This window comes from Globicephala melas, chromosome 3, assembly GCF_963455315.2.
Source record: "Globicephala melas chromosome 3, mGloMel1.2, whole genome shotgun sequence".
Taxonomy (NCBI): Eukaryota; Metazoa; Chordata; class Mammalia; order Artiodactyla; family Delphinidae; genus Globicephala; species Globicephala melas.
The window spans coordinates 28,355,321-28,380,134 of NC_083316.1; the positions used below are offsets into that span (position 1 = coordinate 28,355,321).

The 24,814-nt window shown below is 43.3% G+C and overlaps 1 protein-coding gene across 1 annotated transcript in view; it reads left to right on the forward strand.

The window, feature by feature from the left end:
* The first annotated feature begins 628 nt into the window (after positions 1-628).
* The window catches only part of TTC23L (tetratricopeptide repeat domain 23 like), a 50,115-nt gene continuing 25,929 nt past the window's right edge, over positions 629-24,814 (forward strand). The window contains exons 1-6 of the mRNA XM_060295404.1: positions 629-705; positions 1,964-2,038; positions 5,890-6,097; positions 10,141-10,264; positions 17,867-18,023; positions 19,390-19,515. Coding sequence (XP_060151387.1) covers positions 1,971-2,038; positions 5,890-6,097; positions 10,141-10,264; positions 17,867-18,023; positions 19,390-19,515 — 683 coding nt within the window. The 5' untranslated portion in view covers positions 629-705; positions 1,964-1,970. The remainder of the gene's footprint in view (positions 706-1,963; positions 2,039-5,889; positions 6,098-10,140; positions 10,265-17,866; positions 18,024-19,389; positions 19,516-24,814) is intronic.

Consider the following 24,814-nt stretch of genomic DNA (forward strand, 5'->3'; position numbering starts at 1 on the left):
GTCAGATCTGAGTTACTGTTACCACTGTGGGTATTTCAGGCCACTGAAGATGGGTAGGATAAGGATACATGGTGCATAACTTAGGGCTATGTGGTGTTTGGCAAATGTGCCCTCTACCCTCGAAAATATTCTCTGAACTGCTAATCATTAGCAGAACTAGTGGTCCATATCTTAAGCTACTCACTTCCTGCACTCCGCTCCCTTATCCATGCGTAGCTCTAATCTTACCGGGAGTGGCAACACAGACGGTGCCAGCACCGTCAATAGTTCTATCTGAGCCTTTCCTCGCGGGCCCGGAGGACCCGAACACCTGGGCAACTGTGAGGGTGCAGGGCGCGCGGAGGGGCACGCGGGGGCGAAGAGTGTCGCCGAATACAGCCCGGTACGTCGTCGCAGCTTTAAATTGGTAAGGTCGTGGAGCCGGACGCCCCTTTCCATCCTTCGATGGGATTTACCTTCTCTTCCGGCGTCGTTATCTCCGAGAGGTCCCTTTAAGAAAAACAGTAGTGGACCGTTCAGCCGCAGCAGAGGGAAGTGTGGGGACGAAGCTAAGGTCGCCCGAGTCTCGCTTGCGGGGACCGTTAAGGCAAGGGTGCGGCGGCAGCTGTGGTTTGGGGGGATGGCCTGGGATTCCGCTGGGCCGGAAGTGCCCCTCGTCGCCAAGGCTACAGGCGCGGGCACCGCCCGCAACGTTCAGTTTCCATGGTAACCCCATTGTCTCAGTAGCCAGAACTCCGGCGGCGGGCGGGAAAGGTGGAGCTAGGTGAGCTTCTCTCTTCCGAAAGGCAACCTAACGGTGCCTTGAACTAGGTCCGAAGAGGCCGGTACACTGAAGCCGCCGGCGGAAGCCGAGCCGCCAGGCTGAGGGAGCCGGGAAGTCTAGTTCTGGGCCGTGGCTCCTCTGCCTTCGGCCAGGTACGCCGCGTCACGCTTGCCTCTCGGCCGCCCTCTCCGGCTTTTCGGGCTAGAGCCTCTGCGGCCGGGGCACCGCCCACAGGAAAGAAGGCAGGGGAAGCTCGGACGTTGCTCGGAATGTGGTGTTAAGGTTTACAAAGTTAAGGCGAGACAACGGCAGAAAATAAGGAAGCGATTTGCACTTGAGAGAGGGGGGCGATAGTGGGGTTACAATTCAGGGCCATGTGAAACCGCACAGGAACAGAATTTAGGAGGTTGAGACGTCAGAACCCCTCGCCCTGGCCACAGTTTTGAAAGTAGAGATGAGAAAGACAAATTAGTGAATCTTCCCTTCTAGTCTTTGGATTGTGAATGTTGTGGAGTCTGAGTCAGAGAGCTAGCTCCTCAGGGCTCAGGTGGGAATGAGTGACATTCTGCAGGGTGAAATGAGGAGGGACTTGGTGGGTACCAATGTTCAATAAATAACTGCATTCGAGTTCGATTTGATTTAAGCGACACGGATAGCCATGAGGGTTAAATTTAGCAGATAATTACAAATCAGATTTTTTGCCATTTCCCCCATCAGCTAATGACAGCAACCAAAGCAGACGCATGTGTTTTAGCTCCTTAACTAGGATCACCTTTCAAGTAGTGAGATGGCCCAAGGGACACGGAGAAGAATTAACCAACAAATACGCTGTTAGTAGTGAGAGCGGGTTACCTGCAAAAACAGTATCTGACTTGAGTAGGAGATCATAGTTTTGTTGATTGAGGAGCTGTTAATGTGTTGGCTTAAGGGGTAAAAAAGGTAGGGGATTTTGGAGGTAATGTGAAGTAAAAATTAGAGGAAGGAAATTTGATTCAGGGATTTAATTTGGCAAATGTCTTTAATTTCTGCTTTCCACGGTCTCCATACATGAGTGTGTGTGTATAGTCTATTTGTGGATTTAGGATGGGTTATGTATTTGGGCAGTTTCATTTTAATGCCGATAGCATCCAACAAAGGGAAAACAGAACAGACTTCTAAGCGTTTTCTTTCAAAGCTGACCTCACATGTGATTCTTGGTAGGAAGAAGATGCGAGCCAGCCCCATCCGCATCCCGACTGTCATCAATGACACCGACTGGGACTTCTGCTTCCATCTGTAAGTATCATACTCACTCAGTGGCCTGAAACATTGGGACCTCCACTTAAGGCAAACCTTGGTGAACTTTGCATGCATATTATATAGTAGAGAAGATTGAGCTTCTGTGTTGTATGCTAATAATGGTTCTGCTCTAATGTCCATTTGTACCTGTGCAACCTATGCAAGATGGAAAACAAATGTTTTTTCCTAACTTAAGGAAAATTTCAATTTTTTTTATAAAGATAGATTACTTATAGCAAGATTGGTAAAGTCATGGAGAATTAAATATAGAAAAATTAATGAGAAATTGAAATTGTTTCATGAAATAAAGAGACAATAAGTAAATTAAAAATTTCACATCATAACAGCTAATACTTATTGAGCAAATACTATGTGCCAGGCACTGTTCTAAGTACTTATGCATATTAACGCAACTAATTCCCCCAAAACTCTGTGAGGGAGGTACTGTGATTACCCCATTTTTTAGGTAAGGAATATGAATTAAAGAGAGGTTAGGCAATTTGCTCAAAGTCACACAGCTAGTAAATGCTATTCAAACTGGGCAGTCTGACTCCAGAGTCCATTCCTTAACCACTCCTCTATACCAGGGTTTCTCAACCTCGACACTATTGACATTTTGGATCCGATTATTCTTTGTTGTGAGGGCTGTCCTGTGCATTGTAGCATCCCTGGTCTCTACCTATGAGATGTCAGTAGCACTGTCCCAGTTGTGACAAGCCAAGATATCTCCAGACATTGCCAAATGTCCCCTGAGAGCAGTATCACCCTTGGTTGAGAACCATTGCTCTATACCAATGCTATCAAGTAGAAATATAACGCAAGCCACAAATGTAATATTAAATTTTTAAGTAGCCATATTAAAAAATAAAAATAAACAAGTAAATTTAATTTTAACACCATATTTATTTATTTCAGTATATCTAAAATATTACATAACGTAATTCATGAAATACTTTTTCTTCAATTAAGTCTTTGAATTTCGGTGTGTGTTTTACACCTGCAGCAGATCTCAATTCAGACCAGACACATTTCATGTGCTTAATAGCCACGTGAGACTAGTAGTTAATGTATTAGTGTAATTCTATACCATCTCATAAAATATCTTAAGGTTAAGGGTTATACAAATATAAAATTGAAGTTAAAAATGTAGAGTTTACAGTAGAGTATCTTGGAGATAATCAGATAATTCATATTTAATTTTACTAGTCAGAATTCACATTTATGATGGCAACATGTAGAATAAGTTAGAAACCTAGCAGATCTTTCATTTAACTGGCCTAATTATTTTATTCTGACTATCCTTCCAGATATCTAACTGGTCAATATTCTCCAGGCATGTCTTTTACCTTTCATAGCAAAATGTTCAAAGCTAGTTCAGGGCTTGGCAGTCTCAAGTCATTTGTCAAGACCTCAATGTTTCTACTTCCTTTGAGGCCCTGCCGTTGAAGCTTGCTCCCTTTGGTCTCAGCTTAATTTCATTCAAGGCTGAAATTTAAATATTTAGGGCTTATAATTTTTTTAAAAAAATTATTTATTTAAATTTATTTATTTATTTTTGGCTGCATTGGGTCTTCGTTGCAGCGCACGGGCTTCCTCTAGTTGCGGCGAGTGGGGGCTACTCTTGTGGTGTGCTGGCTTCTCGTTGCAGTGGCTTCTCTTGTTGTGGAGCACGGGCTCTAGGCACGTGGGCTTCAGTAATTGTGGCACATGGGCTCAGTAATTGTGGCTCGTGGGCTCTAGAGCGCAGGCTCAGTAGTTGTGGCGCACGGGCTTAGTTGCTCCGCTGCATATGGGATCTTCCCGGACCAGGGCTCGAACCCTTATCCCCTGCATTGGCAGGCAGATTCTTAACCACTGCGCCACCAGGGAAGCCCCTGGGGCTTATAATTTTTAATATCCAAAATTAGTAATCTCGTTGGTGACCCCAGTAGATTGAACTTCTGCTTCAGGTGGGTGAAATATGCAGCCTACGCGAAGCCTTCTATTGAGGGACTGAGCTTTCTTTCCGTGAGTTTTCTTGAGTTATGATCTCTTGTCACAGATTTCCTCCACCTTCAGTCTTTTTCAGGTATCCTAAAGGCCTTACACTTTCTTTTTCCATTCATTTGTTCATTATTTAACCAGCCATTATTTGTTTTTACTGTGAGCCAGGTATCAGGGTTTCTTAGAAACAAATGAGACTCAGCCCCAGCCCTGGTGGAGTTAACTGGCTAGGAAGCAAAGAAGACTCCGAAACAAAAGCAGATTTTGAAAATGAGACTGTTGCGTGATTCGCACTATAGTAGAAGTTGGAGAAGACTTTTGCAAGCCCTGCAGAGGGTGTTTCTACTGCTACTCCAGTGCTAGACTTCCAGCAGAGGTGACATTCGAGTTGGAGGAGGAGTACGGAATTCACTAGGCAGAGAACAGGCAGGTTTAGCACCTGTCTCCTGATTACAGTGCTGCGCCAGCCTTCCCTGGCTTTTCCATTGAACCTTTGCATGTCTTCTGAAAGCACACTTCTGTTTGTGGGCAGAAGGCAGTCCTGCTGGGCCCTGGGCTTGGGCCTGAAGAAACGTTGCTGTCCTGTCCACATAACCTGGTTTGCCCACATGCCTAAATAAACATAGGTTATTTAGAACAGGGCTCTGGATGGGTATTAGGATGTCATTTATTAGAACCTGGTGTAAAAGGTTATGCTTGACATTTACTTTCCTTCTAAATTTTCCTCTTTTTGTTTTTCTTACAATGGAAATTCATTACTTATCTAATCAGTGGAAAAGGAAGATAAATTTTGTTTTAAAAACTATACTATGGTTGAACTTTTAAAAGCTATCGTGAATACAAAGGTGATTCCTTTGGGGGAACTTATTAATAATTAAAATTTCTGTTGTTGCTCTTAATATCTTAGAATTCTATTTCTTCTGGATCACTTTATGATGTCTCTGGTAGAGTTAGGATATGGTTATCTTTTTTGTTATGTAAGATTAACTCTTTGGGCTTTTATCTTTATCATACCAATTACCCATTCATAATTATGTTCAGCATAATAGTCTGAGATCTGCATGGGGTGTGTGTGTGTGTATAAGGGGGTGGGCAGGGGGTGCTGGGGAAGAGGGAGATTTTCAACCCACTCAGCTCTTTCTCAAACACGTTTGTTTTTTTGTTTTGTTTTTTCTAACATAATTGAGAAGGTCATTTCTCTTCTGAATCTGCACTTGACCCAGTGTGGGTTCTCTCCCCTCTCCTTGGTGGGACCACATCCTCTTTAGTTACTATTTATGTTGAAGCTTTTAAGAAATATGAAAGAAGACACATGAAGTTCTGACCTCAAAATGTTAGTTCCCTTTACCTTATTTCATTATGTCCATTTTCCCCCCTGGTTTGGATCAGAATTTTAGAACATCAAGGCTCTTGGAGATCTTCCAATTCAACATCCTCACGTCATGGAGCTCATAAAATAAGAATACCTAATGTTAAAAGAGCACTTACTAAATAGCAGGCTAAGTGATTTATGAGTATTATCTGATTTAATCCCATAACCTCATCAGGTGGGTATTCATATTGACTTCATTTTACAGTGAAGCAAACCAGTAACTTACTTAGGGTCATGTGGTTGGTAAGCAGCAGGGCTGCGACTCTGCCATAGGTGGGAGGTTCCCTAAATCTGTTTGATTGGAACCACTACATTGCCGTTCTAATTCTTGGCTTTTCAGGTGACGTGAGTTCACCACCTAGCTTTACTCTACAGGTTTATTTTAGAGATCATATTCCTAGCCCCCAGTTGGGAGGGCTCTGTCCTTCAGTGCTGCCTTGTTTGAGATATGCAGGGTTAAACCTGACTCCGTGTCCCTCTCTGGTACCCACAGGTCACAGCAAACCAAGATCCCAGAGCATCAGCAAACAGATGAGTTGTATCCCACTAGTGGGTCTGGAGAGAGCGAACAAGATGCTAAAGCCAAGGAGGAGAAGGCCATAGACCGTATGTCTCTTCCCAAAGAGAAACCGGCCCAATCCCAGAAGAACGTAGCTCAGCTGATTAAGGGAAAAATGATAATAAAACAAAAAACTCACTGGGTTTTCCATTTAAAAATACGTCCATGACTAGAGAAGTTCTTCCTTAATTGCAGATCGAAGGACATGAAGTAGAGGAAGGTGTTATATTTCTCTATAAGTGGAAGAAAAGAAAGCAGAGCATAGTCGGTAGCCAGCCCGCCTTCGGGCTCCACACGTGGGTCACTGTGCATACCTCCTTGGAGTGTTTGTGCTCCTAGCTTTAAACTAAAAATTGTTTGCTTCTTCCTGTTGCTGTTTGATTACGTTAATTAAAAAATCATCTTTTGATTTCTCCTGAAAGGTTTCAGCATAATATCTTTTGGGTAACAAGAAGGCCAGGATAGTGAGGCAGGAGGCTGAGAACAAGGGTAGCCAGACAGAGTCTAGGCTCAGACCTGGCAAGGATACGGTGAGATGCCTGTGGTTACAGTGGAATCATAAGCAAACCAAAGGACCGGAAGTGGGCGGTAGCAGCAGGGGTCAGAGAGTGTAGGTATCCATTTTCAAGAGCAAAGCAAGGACTTGGGAACTAGGACCTCAGAGCAAGCGTTTAGCAAGAGTGTTCAAAATGCGGGAACCCGAGAAAGCATGTCAGTGACCCTCACGATTAACACACAGGCACCGACCTGCTCCCAGAGCATTACTTATCAACAAAGGAGTTCATGTGCTGACTTCCTGACTTCCTGGCCATTCCTGGCTAAAGGAAAAAATGATCTTAACGTACATGTGTGAAAAAAAAACCTCTGCAGATGGCTTAGGAAAGGCTGAGAGGCACTTCAGAGGGAGATGATAGAAGCTGATACTTCCCTAGATGGATGTATTTATAATATAAAGTTACCTCTGTAAAGTACCCAGAAACTTGCAAAGGACCATCATCCTGACCTGGATCCAATAGTATTTCATAAACCCAGGCTAGAGTGATCACTTCTAGAAAGACAAGTACCAACTGCTGTGGAATGCAAGTGTGGGCTTTTAAGACTTGACAGCTCCTTGGGACTTCCCTGGTGGCGCAGTGGTTAAGACTCCCAATGCAGGGGGTCCGGGTTTGATCCCTGGTCTGGGAACTAGATCCCACATGCGTGCTGCAACTAAGAGTTCACAAGCCACAACTAAGGAACCCGCCTGCCGCAACTAAGACCCAGCACAACCAAATAAATAAATATTAAAAAAAAAAAAAAAGACTTGACAGCTCCTTGACCAGTTTGGTTAATGACAAAGATTTAGATTTAGGAGTTATATCTAGCCCAGCTCAGCGCTCACAGCCCTGAAGGACAGGAATATTGGTGGCAGGAGCAGCAGCCCTGGATTGACCTCTAGAGCCCATACTGGTTGTCTCAGTTTCCCCAGGGCGGGAACTGTGGGGATGAATGAATACAGAATGTCCAGAGCCAGGACAGAACTCAAGGCTTTGGACTCTCATTCCAGTGATTTTTCATGATGTTATGCTTCTCCCTCAGAATAGAACTTAGTATTTACTGTGCGTTCAGCCCGTGCAGAACTCTCAAAAATTCTGACTGAATGGATGTTTCTAAAACACGAGGGGAAATGTCGCTCTAACACTGTTTGCGTCTGTGTGTTTGAGCTGGGAGGGGTGAAGCATCAGGGTAGGAAGGAGATGGGGTGGGGGGACGGGAATCATGGGGATCGGAAGGGAGCAGTCCTTGGACCACTCTGTCTGTGTGTTACTCTGTAAATGGTTACATGCAGATAACACGTAACAGATTCGGATCACTTTGATGTTGACTCACTTTCCCTACAGTAACTCCATGAGGTAGATGGTATAGATTTCCAGATAGAAAAGGAAGCTGGGACTCAGGGTGATCTTGCCCCAGACATCACAGTCAGTAAACAGAGGGTTGAAACTCCAGGCTTTTGAGTCCTTGAAGTGCCGTTTTCACCTCACCGGGAAATGAATGACTGACTTTGTCAGTTAGCGCAGCCAGTCGATGACTGTGTTTGTAGAGTTACTGACATCTGTGACCTGAAGGTGCAGTTCTCTGATTTCTTAGAGAGCTCTGCCTGTCAGTTCTACAGAGCCAGGGGCTCTCTCCCCGCCTCATACTTATCTTTGCCAATCGAGAGATGATTTATTCAGCAAATACTGAATGTGCGCCTCCTCTCTGCATGGAGCACACAGCAGTGAACATGAGAAATAAACTGTTCTTTTATTTATTTATTAAATTTATAAATTTATTTATTTATTTTTGGCTGTGTTGGGTCTTCATTGCTGTGGCGAGCGGGGGCTACTCTCTGTTGCGGTGTGCAGGCTTCTCATTGCGGTGGCTTCTCTTGTTGTGGAGCACGGGCTCTAGGCACGTGGGCTTCAGTAGTTGTGGCACGTGGGCTCAGTAGTTGCGGCACGCAGGCTCTAGAGCGCAGGCTCAGTAGCTGTGGCGCACAGGCTTCGTTGCTCCGTGGCATGTGGGATCTTCCCGGACCAGGGCTCGAACCTGTGTCCCTTGCATTGGTGGGCAGATTCTTAACCACTGCGCCACCAGGGAAGCCCCAGGAATAAACTGTTCTTGAGGAACTTACTTTCTATTTGGGGAGACAGATCATTGACAAACAAAATAATAGTTACTGCAATATCAGAGAGAGTGCCATGAAGAAAAAAATCAGATAGGCAATGGGATAGTAAGTGATGGGGTGAGAGTCTGCTTTAGATAAGGTGGCCAAGGAAGGCCTGTCTGAGGTGAATGCAATGAAAATGACAGAAGAGGGTAACGATGTGTGAGAGTGTCCCAAGCTGGGGGGGCAACAGGTGTACAAGCCCCAAGTTAGAAATTAGTTTGCTATGTTCAGGAACATCAGGTTTGTTTAAAAATCCAGATATGTTTATTATAATAATAATAAGAAGAAGAATGATAAATAACTAGCTATTTGGTCACCATTGGAGGATGCTAGTGAATGAACTCATTATTTGGAAAGCTGATAAATAAAGAGAATGATTAAATCATGTATCCTGTCCTTCTGATACGAACTGTACTATTGGGTAACTAAGAAGGAGATGAGAGGAGATTTCTTTTTATAAAGTTATTCCACCTAACATATGAAGAGGGAATGATAGAATTAGGATATCAGCGTTTTATAATCTTTTATAGATTAATTCATATAGTTGTGCTTTTAGCAGAAAGAGACAACCCAAGGTTAGGTGTCTTCTGATGGTAGAACATATGAAGTAGTTTTGCTTAAAAAAAAAAAAGCTAAAGGTAACCAAACTTCTAAATCAACCACCAATATAAAGGCAGAATGGAGACTGGAAGGACATGTTGAGTGACACCATAAAGATTCAACCAAATTTCCATTTTGGGGAAACACTATAAACCAAATAACTCAGTTTCTTCAATAAATAATTTGCAATGAAAAGAATTAGAAATGGAGGTGGAACCCATTGATGAAAAGAGACTCATGAGACTGATCTCAGTGTATGGACAATTAAACTGTAAAAGAAATGTTAGCTTTATGAGGTAATTATTAGGTTTATGAGACTAGGTATTTGATAGTAAGGAATCATTATTAATATTTTGGTGAGATAATGATTTTGTGGTTATATTTCTAAGTCTGTATCTTTTGGAGATACTTATGAAATATGAAATGATTTAATATCTTTGCTTCAGAATCGTAGAGGGAGAGGGTGGATGCTTGAGGAGCATAGGTATGAAACCAGATTGGCTGTGAGCGATGAAGCTGACTCATTCTCCATGCTCTTTTTGTATACTGTTAAAGTTTTTCACAATAAGAGGTTAAAAGAAGTCACTCTGGCTAGGATGTAGAAAGTAGACTATGGGGGGCAAGAGTGGAGGCAATTAAGAGGGGCTGTGTTCACCCAGGTCAAAGATGAGGGTGGCTTGGACTAGGTACACGTGGCAGAAATGAGACGTGTGTAGCGTTAGAACTTAGGAATAGGGTGGAGCCAAGAGGGCTTGATGGATTGGCTGTGGTCTGGGAAGGGGGGAGGAGAGAAAAAGTTGACAGTGGACGCAGTCCTGCAATCCAGTGATAAGATACAGGCTGGAGATTTTCCTCCTTTCCACAAAGTGTAATGACTTGTTTGCTCTCTGCAGAATACCCAAGCAAATGAGGAGCTGATTCGCTGTGTCATCCTTTCTCGGATTATTTTTGGGGAAGAACCCTGGAAATGTGCACAGGCTTTGGCCACCCTGGCTTATGGCTACGTGACACTGAGAGGTACTCGATTTCCCCGGCTGGGTCTGGGGGAGCCAGCCACACTGAGCCCACACAGAACCACAGTCGGGGGGGGGGGGTTGCCCAGGGGAGGGTCCATCCTGTCCCCAACTCACACCTTGTCAGGAAGCGGGGAAGTCCATGGATGAGGCGGGCTGTGTGACAGGGATCGTAAAGGTAATAATGAGGGAAGGAAAGCAGAGGACAGAAGCCTGGAGGACAAGAGCGTTAGGATTGGGTAGCGGAAGCGGAGCCAGCAAGGAAATAGAGTCAGGAGGGGCCAAGTCATGGAAGCCAAGGGCGGAGAAGGGGCTTCAAAAGGAAGTGCAGTGTGGTTTCAGCAGAGTCAGATGGCAGAGAGAGGTCAAATGAGGTGAAGGCCGAAGACAGACCCATGGATTTGTCAGTTGGCAAGTCATTGACACTTGGTTTGGCACCAACAAGTATACTCCTTGGGCCCTGGGAGAGCCCAGATTCAGGGAGACAACTTAGGTAACTGTTTTTGAAATTCTGACCTGAGGTGATGGCAGCTTGAACCTGAGAGGAAAGTACCAGAAGCGTTTGCGGGGCATGTTTGTCTGAACCGAGGGCAGGCAGACACGGCCTCCCTTTCTTTAGAGAGATTACTATGGTAGGTCTGTGGAAGGAGGTTGGCCTTCATCTTCTGAAATCAACCCTTTCTATGAATAGCCACAGTAGACTTTGAGTTTTGCTTTTCCAGTTAGATTCCAGACTAACTCAAGACAGGTAAACAGGTTATATTACAAAAGATGGCGGGAGCACCACCCTCTTTTCCCTAATTCACAGTTCTTCCTGCCGCATGAATGGAGAACCACATTTGAGTAGTAGGTTGGAGGGGAAAAAGTTTTCCTGTAAAAGAAGGTCTTTTTGTGTGTTTGTTTTTTCTAGATGGGAAAAACAACTTCCTGATTAGCTGAAATGCCCACATAATATAACAGCACTCAGTCTTGAACCCAGACTTTCTGAGGCCTAGCCTAGAGTTTTTCTAGAATAGGTTTTGATTATGGCCGTACCTTGAGAATAGCCTAGGGTCTCTTATTTCAGGTATAGGCCTTACCCAGTTTCTTCACTTTAACTTTTTTTGAAGTCTGTGGTCCTTCAAATAAAACAACGAAAGCTTTGAAAAATCACGGACCTTCACGAGGGATGAAGTGCTTGCTGAATTCCACTTAGTTTTGTTGTCATTAATCCTGTAACTGCTGCAAAATGGACAGAATTTATGAGCCAGGCTCCCGTGCGGGAGGGACGCATGAGTCTGTGTGTGCTCCCGCCTCGCTGCACATGCACGTGCTTTATGGCCGGCAGACCTGCCTGCCTCATTTCCCTGGGAGCCTTTTCCAGCAATGGGGGAAGGGCGTCAAGCCAGAAGGCTGATTTCTCTCGATAAATGGTCTTCCAGTAAGTATTTAATGAGACACTTGTATATGTGAAATTCTTGGACGAGGGCTCTGGGAACTATAAGGGGCAGAAGGCACAGTCGTTGACTTCAGAGAACTTACAACCTCGTATGGAAGGTGAGCTACCCACGGACAACTGCGATAGAAGGCACCGGAAGGCACCAGAAGGCCGTGGGACTGGTTTAAATGCAGGGCTTTGGGGGTGCTGGGTGAAATCATTTCTGACTGAAGGTAGTAAGTGATAGATTCAGGAAGAGGTACCATTCAAGAAGGCCCTTTAACAATGAGTAGGGTTGGGTAGGCAGAAGAAGGGGTGGGCATTTCTGATGAAGAACAAGGCCTCGCAGACGCATGGAGGTGGGAAAGTGCAGCGTGTGTTTAGAAAGTAATCAGCAGCGCTGGCTAGATACGGTAAGGACCACTCAGATGAACCTGGAAAGGAGGGCGCTTTGGGCAGGCTGAGGAATTAGTCATTTATTTGGTAGACAAGGAGGACTATTAGAGAGTTTCCAGCAGGGGGATGAATAAGTCAAAGTGTGCTTTTGGAAAGGTCAGTCTAGCAATGATAGCTAGAATGGAAGCTATCTCATCTAGCTGTTTACCTCTAGGTGTAAAACCAGGCTGGTGACAGGGGGCATGAGTGAGAAGGTAAGGATTTAAGAGTCTATGAAGGACAGATACCTTTACCTTTTAAGCCAGAAATCCCACTTTTGGGACTCTTTCCTGAATACACACTTAAATGGATGATATTATTCTTTGCAGCATTGTTTATGATAGTAGAAGATTGGAAACAACCAAGTATACTCATCACTGAAGGACTAATGTACACTATGTGGTATATACAGCCTTAGAAAGGGCTTACCTACCACTAGGGAAAGATCTCCTGGATACATCTTTAGGCAACAGAGAACGCACAACGCAGGACCGTGTTTGTAACATACCTCTTTTCAGGTAAGAAGGAGGGGAGAGAAATGAGAATATGTGCTTATATTCACATCAAGAAACACTGAAGGAAACACAAGAAAGAAACAAAAGTTACCTAGAGGCTGCTTGTGAAAGGGAATAGAATTTGAAGTGAGACCGCTCAACATTTACCTTTTCCTATAATGTTAACTTTTGAACCATGGGAATGTATTACCTATTCAAAAATGATAGTTAAAAAAGGGCTGTGAAGGAAGAATTGGCAGGACATGGCATTGGATTTGGGGTTGAGGAAAAGTGACGCCCCAAGATGACCATGAAGTTTCAGGCCCCTCAAGATGCCATCATCAGAGATAAGCCGGTCAGGAAAGATAGCGACGTGGGAGAGGAATGGCGGGTCTGGTTTTTGATATATTGATTTTGAATTACAACGGAGAAATCCACAAGTATATTTTTACTAGGTGCTGGAAAGTTGGGACCAGAACTGGGGAGGAGAGAAGGGGAATCGTAAGCATGGAAGAATATTTGAGACCAGAACTAGGGAGGGGAAATGGAAAATTATAAGCATGAAGGCCGAGGTTGACGTTATAGGAGTTGATAAAACTTCTGAGAGGAGAGAGAAGAAAAGGAAGAAATGGAAAGACAGACCCTTGGAGAATGGACATATTAATGGAAGGGAACAGAGGACCCTGGTAGAGTGAGCAAAGAGTCCAATAGAGAAGGTTTATCAAGGAGAGCTGAGTTAGAGCAGTGCCTTGGGAGCCAAGGGGAGAAGCCAAGCAGCCTAGGTGTCTGATGCTGCCATGAGATGGGGATACAAGAAACTGCGACTGCACTTACTCAGTACGAGGCCCTTGGGGACCTCGCGAGAACCATTTCTGCAGAAGGGTTGGAGCAGATGCCAGATCCCAGGGATGAGGGGAAGGCATGGGCCGGTAGCCTAGGCTGTGTATGCCACGTCCTGCATAGTGAAAGGGATGAGGGGAAACAGGAGGGTAGCTAGGGAAGGCAGAAAGGTCATTTGAAGCTAATTTTATAAGAGGAGGCGACCTGGGAACATTTTAGGCAGTGAAGAAGGAGCCAGATAGAGAGTTTGAAGGTTTTAAAAAATGGAGCAATCGATGCAGCGGGGTTCAGGAGTCAATAACAAAAAAACGCGAGGCCTTTGCGAAGCAGAGAGTGTAAAAGACTGATGGTTGGTGAAACAGGGTAAGGGACACTAGAAGTGGAACTCTGTCACCAGCTGACCTGGCGAGAACCCTCCCGAGCCTAGGGCTTCAGTGGTTGAGAAAAGGGCAGGTGGAGGTGGCTGGTCACCTTGTGACCACTGTTTCCATGTGTTCAGGAAGGAGAAGACAGTAACATGGGCAAGCAGTTTCCTGGTGTTTTGCCTATTATTAATGAAGCAATGAATTAATTTGTTAGCCTGTTATTACTGGGAACCTTCCAGGTATCTGGGGCTCTAAGTGTTGCAGAAATCTCGAAAAAGATGCATAAGTCATGAACCCTACCTTCTCTGTCTAGTTGGTAAAAAAGCTGGTACAGGAACAACAGGGAATGATAAAGAGCAGTTGGTCTGACCTGCAGGAAGCCTGGTACCTATCTGAAGTGAGTGTGCGTTTGAGAAGGAGCCTTTATAGAGATTCTGTAAGCAGCTTTATGAAGAATGTCCAGAGTACATAAGGACAAGTATAATAAATTGCTTAAGGGGAATAGACCCTGGTAGTAATGATGATGATAACGGGTAATATTTATTTAAGCTCATTTCATTCCTGTGTCAGGCACTATTTAATCCTTTTTCATAAATTAATTAAATTAATCCTTGCAACAACCATACGAGGTGGGAGGTATTTTCATTGCCATCTTATAGGTGAATAAACTGAAGTACAGATAGATTAAGTAACTCATTCAAGTAGTAAGTGGCTGAGCCAGCTTCTGTACCTGGAAGTCTGGCCCTAAGACCCTGCTGTCTTAATCACTGTACCACGAGAACTTCTTAAATATAGGTGATGGTCAAAGGTGACAGCAGCAGCCTCCAAAGACTGAGTAGCTCCGAGAAGATTCTCTGTGGCCTGAGTCAGAGTAACAGAAATCAGTGGTGGAATCTTACCCCAAACTAAAGCAAAATGATCGATACATTTGGTGGACAACCTCTGGACCGCTTTTCCAGTTCATTAATATGCCCTTGTGATTTCTGAATCTCAGGCTCCAGGAGCAGGTCTTGCTGCCACCCTGATTTTTACTTCTATAGTTGCTGCCCTGTTGGTGCAGGGAGAAGGCTGGTGTCCCTGGCTGGGGAGGGCAAGTAAAGGAAAATGACGTGGTCTTGGAACAGACATCGGATTCAGGGAGGTGGGACTTGGAGTTAGGGAACAAGGTCACCAGTCTGTGAGCATCCTCTAGAGAGAGAGGAAATGAGTCTTACACAGACACATATATGCAGAGCACTATTTTTACATAAAAGAGGGTGTTCTTGCAATTAGTAAAAAGCAAATGCATTTCAGAATATTAGATTCTGACTCTTCATACTTTGTCATCCTGAATTTTCTCATGTAGGAAATGCTATAAAAATATTATCACAGATTTTTTTTAATGAAAAAGGAGCTTTTTCATACTTGAAAACTTTAGAAAGCATTCGTCTAGAGCAGTGGTCTCTAAACTCTTGAGAATTAGATCTCTTTTCACAAAAAATGTTTTGAGCACTCTCCATAAATATGTATTTATTATAAACTATGTACAATAGTATTAAATGTTATGTAATATTATATTCATAAAAATAGAAAACAAAAAAGATTGTTTTTAAAAGCAGAGAAATTTTAATTTTTTCCCCACATCCTTATGTCATCTTGCATACCCATAGGGGTACACGCACTCCACTTTGGAGACCAGAGTGGATTCTGGGAAGAGTAAAGGAGTCATTTTTTTCTTTAGGGATGATTTTAAAGTTGAATGAGCTGTTTTAAATCGAGATCCTAGTTCAGTTTACTTTAGTCCATTGGTTACCAGCTCAGCTTTTTCATTAGAAGGACCACAGTGCGGGCATGGTGAAGGGGAGACAGGGAACTATATAATCAATTAGCTGCTGGGTTTAGAGGAAAAGGGTTCCTCTTGGGGATTACACAGCCAGCACTGGACCCCTAGGGCTGGGGTGTGGATCTGAGGGGGCAGCCTTGCAAAGCCTCAGAACAACTTTAGGATTTGTTTTCTGTTTAGGAGCCCAGAAGCAATGTTGTGCTGATTTGGGGGTGGTTTTCAATAGCTCATCCAGTTTCACTTTTCTCCCTCCTGTGGACCCAGGGAAGCGTCTAAACGTGGTTCCTGCACTCATTATTGACACGCTCCCAAGGGCCCAAATGGTTGTGGAAAGTAATCTATTTGATAAAAAGACTCTCGGTTTCCTACTTTGGTGTCTTGGCCTGATTCCCTGGCAGAGTTTTCTGTCGCTGCTGCCTTCTCAAGACCTATGAAGACTCCCTGTTACCTAGCAGATCAAGTCCAGCTTCCTCACCTTGGCACCCAAGACTCCATTTTCTCCATCCAATTCATACATTATGTGTCTTTCAACTTAAACCTCCCTTCAGGCAGACTGGTCTTCTTACAGCCTTCCCTAATACTACAGTACCCCCCGACTCCACCCCACTGGTGCACGTGTGCACGAGTGTGCTCGTGCGTGCACGCGCGCGCACACACACACACACACGCACACACACACACACACACACACGCTTATTCTGTCTTTATGTCCTCAGGCTGTTTACTCCAAGTGGAAACCCGTTCTCGTTCTTCTCCATCAGCCAAAACCCTACCTACTCTTCAGAAAGGAGATGAGTCCCACTTCCTGTAAAAAGGCTTTACTAACTCACTGTTTCTCCAAATGTGGTCCTCAGACAGCCTACATCAGTATCACCTAAGATAGTTGTTATAAATCTGAATCCTTGGTTCTCACCTTAGAACTTTTGAACCGTAACTATGGGAGGCCCAGGAATCTGCATTTTAACAGGGTGCTTATGACGCGCCATGCAATTTGAGGACCACTGTCATCTGGTAGCTTGAGATGCAGCCCTCTCTTTCACCACAGAGTCCAGTTTTCTTTTCAGTTGAGACCTACAGAACAGGCATCTCCGAGTGTTCTACAAAGACTTCTCAGCTTCTGGGTCACTTTTAGGACTCTTCCAGAGAAACTGTGTTCCCATTGCTGCAATTCACTAAGGACCTGCACATCTGGAACATAGGAGGGCTGCAGGCATCAAATGCAAGTCCTTTCAAATTATCTCTGTTGCCACTGACTGCACCCATACTGTGAAAGCGGGCTCCAAGGGCCAAACGGAGAGCAAACTGAGGGCTGAGGTGTGAGCGGAGCATCAGAGGTACAGTGGGGCTCCCCACAGTGGCAGGGGTGAATATGTTTTTCAGACCCTGGGGGCTGCCAAGAGGAGAGCTGAAGCAGCCATGGCAGTCCTCAGTAGGGTGGAGGAGAACCCCTATGTGTTCTCTGCTGGCTTTTCTCTTTTCTCCAGAGTTTCCCTTTCCCATCAGGGATCACTAGACATGAGCTAGGCTAGAAGATGAGGAAATAGTTCTGTAAACTGAATACTCCTAAGTCTCCCTCTGTTAACTGGACTAACAGTTCAAGTAAGTGCCCGGAATACCAGCTTCATCTTGGATTGAAAAAAATCCCCAGATGGAAGTAATTGTATTCATAAGCCCTTTGACTTTATAGAATGCCTTTTCCAGAAAGCTCAAATGAAGCAAAGCAGTCTGTGGCATAGCCTAGTTCATTCCTGGACTATCTCCATGTGTTTGGTAAAAGGGCAGCTTCTATAATTTTGTTGTCATTTTGCATTTGGAGGATGGAGAAGCGTTGTGGATTGAAAAGGTCACATGGCATTAGCAGTGGACTGGGAATGTGATACTCAGCTTCCACTCCTGACTCCATCAGTGATTTCCAAACCGAGTCCGTAGACGAATGCCAGGATGGCTGCATAAGAAGCATTTGTGGAGTTAACTCAAAATATAGAGTCTTGGACACTATTCCTCTAGAGATTCCAACTCAATACGTCTGGGGTGAGGGGCAGGATGGGGGGAGCCAGGAACCTATATTCTTCACAAGCATTCCAGATAATTCTACTGCACTGCCAATTTGGGGAACCAATACTAAAGACCAGATGACAACCGCAATGCCCTCCTTCCCCCTCCCAGGAATGTCCTTGACTGAAAAACCTTTTTAATGTTTCTCATCTTGCCATCCACCCTCAAACTTCCCCAGGTCTCCCAGCTCAGGCCAAGAAACATGCCGAGTCTGCCAAGAACACACTGCTGACCTGGAAGGGAAACACGACCTCAGACAAGGAGAGAAAGGAAATCCTGGACACTCTGGTCATGCTCTACTGCACTCTGGGGGTGGCCTGGCTCCTACAGAGTTGATATCCTTCCCTTCCCAGCGGGGTCTGGAGATCAGGGCCAGGGGCCACGCGTGCCACATGGGTCGTCTCACACAGGGTAAGAGGTGAAACCGAGGCCTCGTAGCTCCATTCTGACATCCAGGTCTTCCACAAGCCTCTGCTGTCCATCTAGAAAGTACGAATGTTCCTCCTGTGTCTAGTCATATGAGCTCTGAGTTAAGCCATGGGAGGGTTGTCACTGGGGACACATCCCCTGGCCAGCTGAAAGCTTTTGGAGCCTGTCCCGCTCCTCAGAGCACTCAAGACAGTGTTAGCAATGAGGACGCAGGTGATAGCGGTGGTGGCCATGTAGGAAGACAGAAAATGAATGGTAATTTAAAGCACTGTTTGTCAAAGTAGGCTGCACGTTGTAATCCCCTGGGGGAGCTTTCAGAATTATTGCTATTTGGGTCCCACCGCAGAGAGTTTGATTTAGTAGGTCTGGGGTGCATCTGTTCATTGAGATTTTTAAAAGCCCCAGGTGATTGTAACATACAGCTCAAAACCTCTGATTTAATGTACACATGATCATTTTAGTTTTTCTGAAATGCCGTTGAGAACACTGCCCATGAAACCAGAGGCCAAGCAAAATAGACAAAAGAAAGAGTTCTCCATATTTCCAGAGGGGAGCTGTTATATATGCCTCTCCTCAAAAAGCTTGTGATTTTGACAGCTCCTTTTGGTACCATCTCCACTTGAAAACTGTTCAGGGTCTTTCATGTTCATGAATAATCATAAGCCCTCTCTGAGCCCATGTGTCCCCAGTCTCTCCTCTCTACACATCCCCCTCTCTACTTTTTTGGTTCTGATGCTCAGCTTGCAAAATCTGATACGTTTCCTTCCTCTCTTATGCCCTTAGTGGAGGGCTATTGAAAATGTGGGATAGAAGGATATTTGGGAATTAAGGGGATTTTCTTTCCTGCTATTTGCCTCTCGCCCAAAACCTGCTTTGCTTGGACTTTCTAAATGACCCAGAAAGTCCCTTTCAGCAGATTTAGTTCCTCTCTTTTACAGAAACCCACTTGGGAAAAATGAATAATGGTTGTCATGCAGTAGATGCCTCTAAGGAAATCCAGCGTAATTTACGGTTTCCGTTCACTCCAAATGCTCACCACCCATCCTAGCCCTGGACTGCAGCAATACCACAGGACACCCAGGGCCCTGTTCCTTTTCTGAAGAATTCTCCCTTCTTGACAGCATATATATATGGAAAATAGAGAACACAGGGAAGGGTGCATTTTCAAATACTGCTTCGTTTTCCCAAGGGCCCCTTTTGTTTGCTTACCCACTGCTGCCCCTAATCAGTGTGGGGGGTTTGTGTCCCTGGCATTCTCCTTGACTGTTTCACTGGCAGAGAGGCTTATTTCAACCTGCAGAAGTCAGAGAGAAACATGGAGGAGCTGAAAAAATCATATAAGGGAGGTGCTTCTGGATTACAGGTCTCAGAGAAAGACCTAACAATTGCTTTGGGCAGGTAAGATCTGGGCTTAGACAAGCTTGGACTTTTATGGCTAAGGCCTGGAATTACATGATTGTCTTGTACTCTCTATATAAAGGGAGAAAAATATTCAGAGCCAAAGACCCAGAGACTCAAACGATAGTAAAAGAGGCTCGTATTTGCCAAACGCATACACCATGGTCTAAGCTTCGTGTGCTCTGTCCCATTTAATCCTCACAGCCACCACTGAGGTAGTTAGTGCAATGATTATGTCATTAGAGAGAGGGCAAAGAAACTGAGCTGAGGTTAAACAAACTATCCAAGGTGAAGCTTTTTTTTTTAATATATAAATTTTATTTATTTATTTTTGGCTGCGTTGGGTCTTCATTGCTGCGTGCGGGCTTTCTCTAGTTGCGGTGAGGGGGGCTATGCTTCGTTGCGGTGCACGGGCTTCTCATTGCGGTGGCTTCTCTTGTTGTGGAGCACGGGCTCTAGGCGCGCGGGCTTCAGTAGTTGTGGCACGTGGGCTCAGTAGTTGTGGCTCGTGGGCTCTAGAGCGCAGGCTCAGTAGTTGTGGTGCACGGGCTTAGTTGCTCTGCGGCATGTGGGATCTTCCCGGACCAGGGATCGAACCCGTGTCCCCTGCATTGCAGGCAGATTCTTAACCACTGCGCCACCGGGGAAGCCCCAAGGTGATAAGCTTTAAGTGTTGGAGCTGAACTTGATCTGAACTTACAGACTGTTAGCCCTTCCTTGTGCCGCCTCTCATACTTACTGTAAAATTCCTTTTTTTTCTGAATTGCCACCTACTTTTGTCATCAGGTATGACAACTTAAAAGATGAGGAAGGAACAGTTAACGAAGACAGTTTATTGGAGGTCCGTGAGTTATGCATAGCGCGTGCATTTTAAGGGAAAGTTGTGTTCCCTATGGAAACAAAGTTCCTGAAATTTGTTCAAGCCAGAATGAGACTTAACTGTTTCACAGTTGAGTTAGGGATCCTCTGAGAATCAGAATATTTAGATACGCGAGTGGGCCCATCAGATTATCAGAAGAAAAAAAAAGGATAATAAAAGGTTTACTATTCCCTAGAGTTTTCAAATATCTTCACATCCTTAAAAGCAATCTGTTTCCAAAACTGTAAGCACTTGGCATGGTAGGGTAGGTGACGGAATGGTAAGGAAATGACATGAGTCATGCCTGCCTCCTCTAAAAAGCCATGAATCTAGAAGTCAAATGGGAAATGGCAGGGAGATGTCCGAACGTCCAGAGTTAAATATGGAATTAAGTCCACAGGCCCATAAATTAGAGTCTAGTGAATGTCTACTGCTGTCACACGGGGCAGTGACTAAGGTTTTTGTGCTTATGTGAAAGATAGCCTTGTTCCTCTTTCAGAATAAATTTGAGTGCATATTTCATTCGTCCATTCCACACTGTTGACCTGTTTTGTACATGCACTGTTCTAAGTGTTGGAACGTTTACTAAAGTATAACTACATCCTAGACACTGTCCTAAGTGCTTTACATAATTTATTTCACTCAGTCTTATACCACAAGCATATGAGGTAGGTATTTTTCTGTTTAATTTACAGATAAGAAAATTAAGTCATGGAAAAATTAAGTAGCTCAGGGTGACAGAACTAATAGGAGAGCCAGCACTGGGTCGTCTGAATCCCTAGCTCACCTTCTATGACACACTGAGTTACGTCTGATACCCACCAAATATCTAGGAAGGGCAAATCCTTTTTCCCATTTGAAGGGTGGGGAAAATGAGGCCAGGTTGCTCAGGCAGGTCAGACAGCTTCGCTGATTATCCCCCTACAAGCTCTTGATGAAAGGCATTATCATTCTGTAACTTGTGCTCTTATGGTCAAGGGAAAGAGTGGTCTGATTGACAAAAAAAAATTTTTGTGTGTGTGAAGAATTATCAGATAACATGCCTTATATATTCTTTTGACTGAAAATTCTAATCTTCAGGGGAGGGAGAAACCTTCCAGCTTCAAATGAACTGTAACTATTGCAGAATGCCTTATATAAAATAATTTTATACACACACTTATATTTTTAATTCAACTTGGGAATACAAAGATGGGGGCATGGGGTAAGGGAGAAGAAATTGATTGTGTATCTACTATATGTTAGGCAATTTTACATATTATTTTAAATCTAATCTTCATAACAACCTTGTAATTTAGGTATTCTTAACCTGCTTTTATTTGGAAGGAAATAAAGACTCCTGGAGCTTGCCCATAAAGCTAATAACTGAGAAGTAGCTTTGAACTACTCATGTTCTTCTCTTTGTGTCTTGCTAACTCTAGAAGAGAAACCTAAATGAATGCTATTTTATTATCATTAAAAAATTATATTCCCCATTTGTTTTGGAAATTTGAAAGAACAGACATACATGAAGAAAATAAAAGTCAATTGTAATGTCACCACCCAGACATAACTGCTATGAACATTTCAGTTATTTCTCTCTCTTTCTATATATATATATATATATATATATATATATATATATATTTAAATATAAATATATGTGTATATACACACATATATAAACACACACATATATACATGTCAGGATTATATGTATATATTTAACATCTTTATTGGAGTATAATTGCCTTACAATGGTGTGTTAGTTTCTGCTTGACAACAAACTGAATCACCTATACATATACATACATCCCCATATCTCCTCCCTCTTGCATCTGCCTCCCACCCTCCCTATCTCACCCCTCTAGGTGGTCACAAAGCACCGAGCTGATCTCCCTGTGCCATGTGGCTGCTTCCCACCAGCTATCCATTTTTACATTTGGTAGTATATATAAGTCCATGCCACTCTCACTTCGTTCCAGCTTACCCGTCCCCCTCCCTGTATCCTCAAGTCCATTCTCTATGTCTGTGTCTTTATTCCTGTCCTGCTCCTAGGTCCTTCAGAACAATTTTTTTTGATTCCATATGTATGTGTTAGCATACATTATTTGTTTTTCTCTTTCTGACTTACTTCACTCTGTATGACAGACTCTAGGTCCATCCACCTCAATACAAATAACTCAATTTCATTTCTTTTTGTGGCTGAGTAATATTCCATTGTATATATGTGCCACATCTTCTTTATGCATTCATCTGTTGATGGACACTTAGGTTGCTTCCATGTCCTGGCTATTGTAAATAGAGCTGCAATGAACACTGTGGTACATGACTCTCTTTTTTTTGAAATTTTGATTTTTATTTTATTTTTTTATACAGCAGGCTCTTATTAGTTATCCATTGTATACATGTTAGTGTATATATGTCCATCCCAATCTCCCAATTCATCACACCACCACCACCCCCCTGCCACTTTCCCCCTTGGTGTCCATACGTTTGCTCTCTACATCTGTGTCTCAATTTCTGCCCTGCAAACCGATTTATCTGTATCATTGTTCTAGGTTCCATATATATGTGTTAATATACGATATTTGTTTTTCTCTTTCTGGCTTACTTCATTCTGTATGACAGTCTCGAGATCCATCCACGTTTCTACAAATGACCCAATTTCGTTCCTTTTTATGGCTGAGTAATATTCCATTGTATATGTGTACCACATCTTCTTTATCCATTCGTCTGTCGATGGACATTTAGGTTGCTTCCATGTCCTAGCTATTGTAAATAGTGCTGCAATGAACATTGGGGTGCATGTGTCTTTTTGAATTATGGTTTTCTCTGGGTATATGCCCAGTAGTGGGATTGCTGGGTCATATGGTAATTCTATTTTTAGTTTTTTAAGGAACCTCCATACTGTTCTCCATAGTGGCTGTATCAAATTTGCATTCCCACCAATAGTGCAAGAGGGTTCCCGTTTCTCCACACCCTCTCCAGCATTTGTTGTTTGTAGATTTTCTGATGATGCCCATTCTGACTGGTGTGAGGTGATACCTCATTGTAGTTTTGATTTGCATTTCTCTAATACTTACTGATGTTGAGCAGCTTTTCATGTGCTTCCTGGCCATCTGTATGTCTTCTTTAGAGAAATATCTATTTAGGTCTTCTGCCCATTTTTGGACTGGGTTGTTTGTTTTTTTTAATATTGAGCTGCATGAGCTATTTATATATTTTGGAGATTAATCCTCTGTCCATTGATTCATTTGCAAATATTTTCTCCCATTCTGAGGCTTGTCTTTTTGTCTTGTTTGTAGTTTCCTTTGCTTTGCAAAAGCTTTTAAGTTTCATTAGGTCCTATTTGTTTATTTTTGTTTTTACTTCCATTACTCTAGGAGGTGGATCAAAAAAGATCTTCCTGTGATTTATGTCAAAGAGTGTCCTTCCTATGTTTTCCTCTAAGAGTTTTATAGTGACCTGTCTTACATTTAGGTCTCGAATCCATTTTGAGTTTATTTTTGTGTATTGTATTAGGGAGTGTTCTAATTTCATTCTTTTACATGTAGCTGTCCAGTTTTTCCAGCATCACTTATTGAAGAGACTCTCTTTTCTCCATTGTACATCCTTGCCTCCTTTGTCATACATTAGTTGACCATAGGTGTGTGTGTTTATCTCTGGGCTTTCTATCCTGTTCCATTGATCTATCCTGTTCCACTGTTTTTGTGCCAGTACCATATTGTCTTGATTACTGTAGCTTTGTAGTATAGTCTGAAGTCAGGGAGTCTGATTCCTCCAGCTCTGTTTTTCTTTCTTATGACTGCTTTGGCTATTTGAGGTCTTTTGTGTTTCCATACAAATTGTGAAATTTTTTGTTCTAGTTCTGTGAAAAATGGCATGGATAGTTTGATAGGGATTGCATTGAATCTGGAGATTGCTTTGGGTAGTATAGACAGTTTCACAGTGTTGATTCTTCCAATCCAAGAACATGGTATATCTCTCCATCTGTTTGTATCATCTTTAATTTCTATCATCAGTGTCTTATAGTTTTCTGCATACAGGTCTTCTGTCTCCTTAGCTAGGTTTATTCCTAGGTATTTCATTCTTTTTGTTGCAATGGTAATGGGAGTGTTTCCTTAATTTCTCTTTCAGATTTGTCATCATTAGTGTATAGGAATGCAAGAGATTTCTGTGCATTAATTTTGTATCCTGCAACTTACCAAATTCATTGATTAGCTCTAGTAGTTTTCTGGTAGCATCTTTAGGATTCTCTATGTATGGTGTCATGTCATCTGCAAACAGTGACAGTTTTACTTCTTCTTTTCCAATTTGGATTCCTTTCATTTATCTTCTCTGATTGGTGTGGCTAAAACTTCTAAAACTATGTTGAATAATAGTGGTGAGGATGGACAGCCTTGTTTTGTTCCTGATCTTAGAGGAAATGGTTTCAGCTTTTCAACGTAGAGAATGATG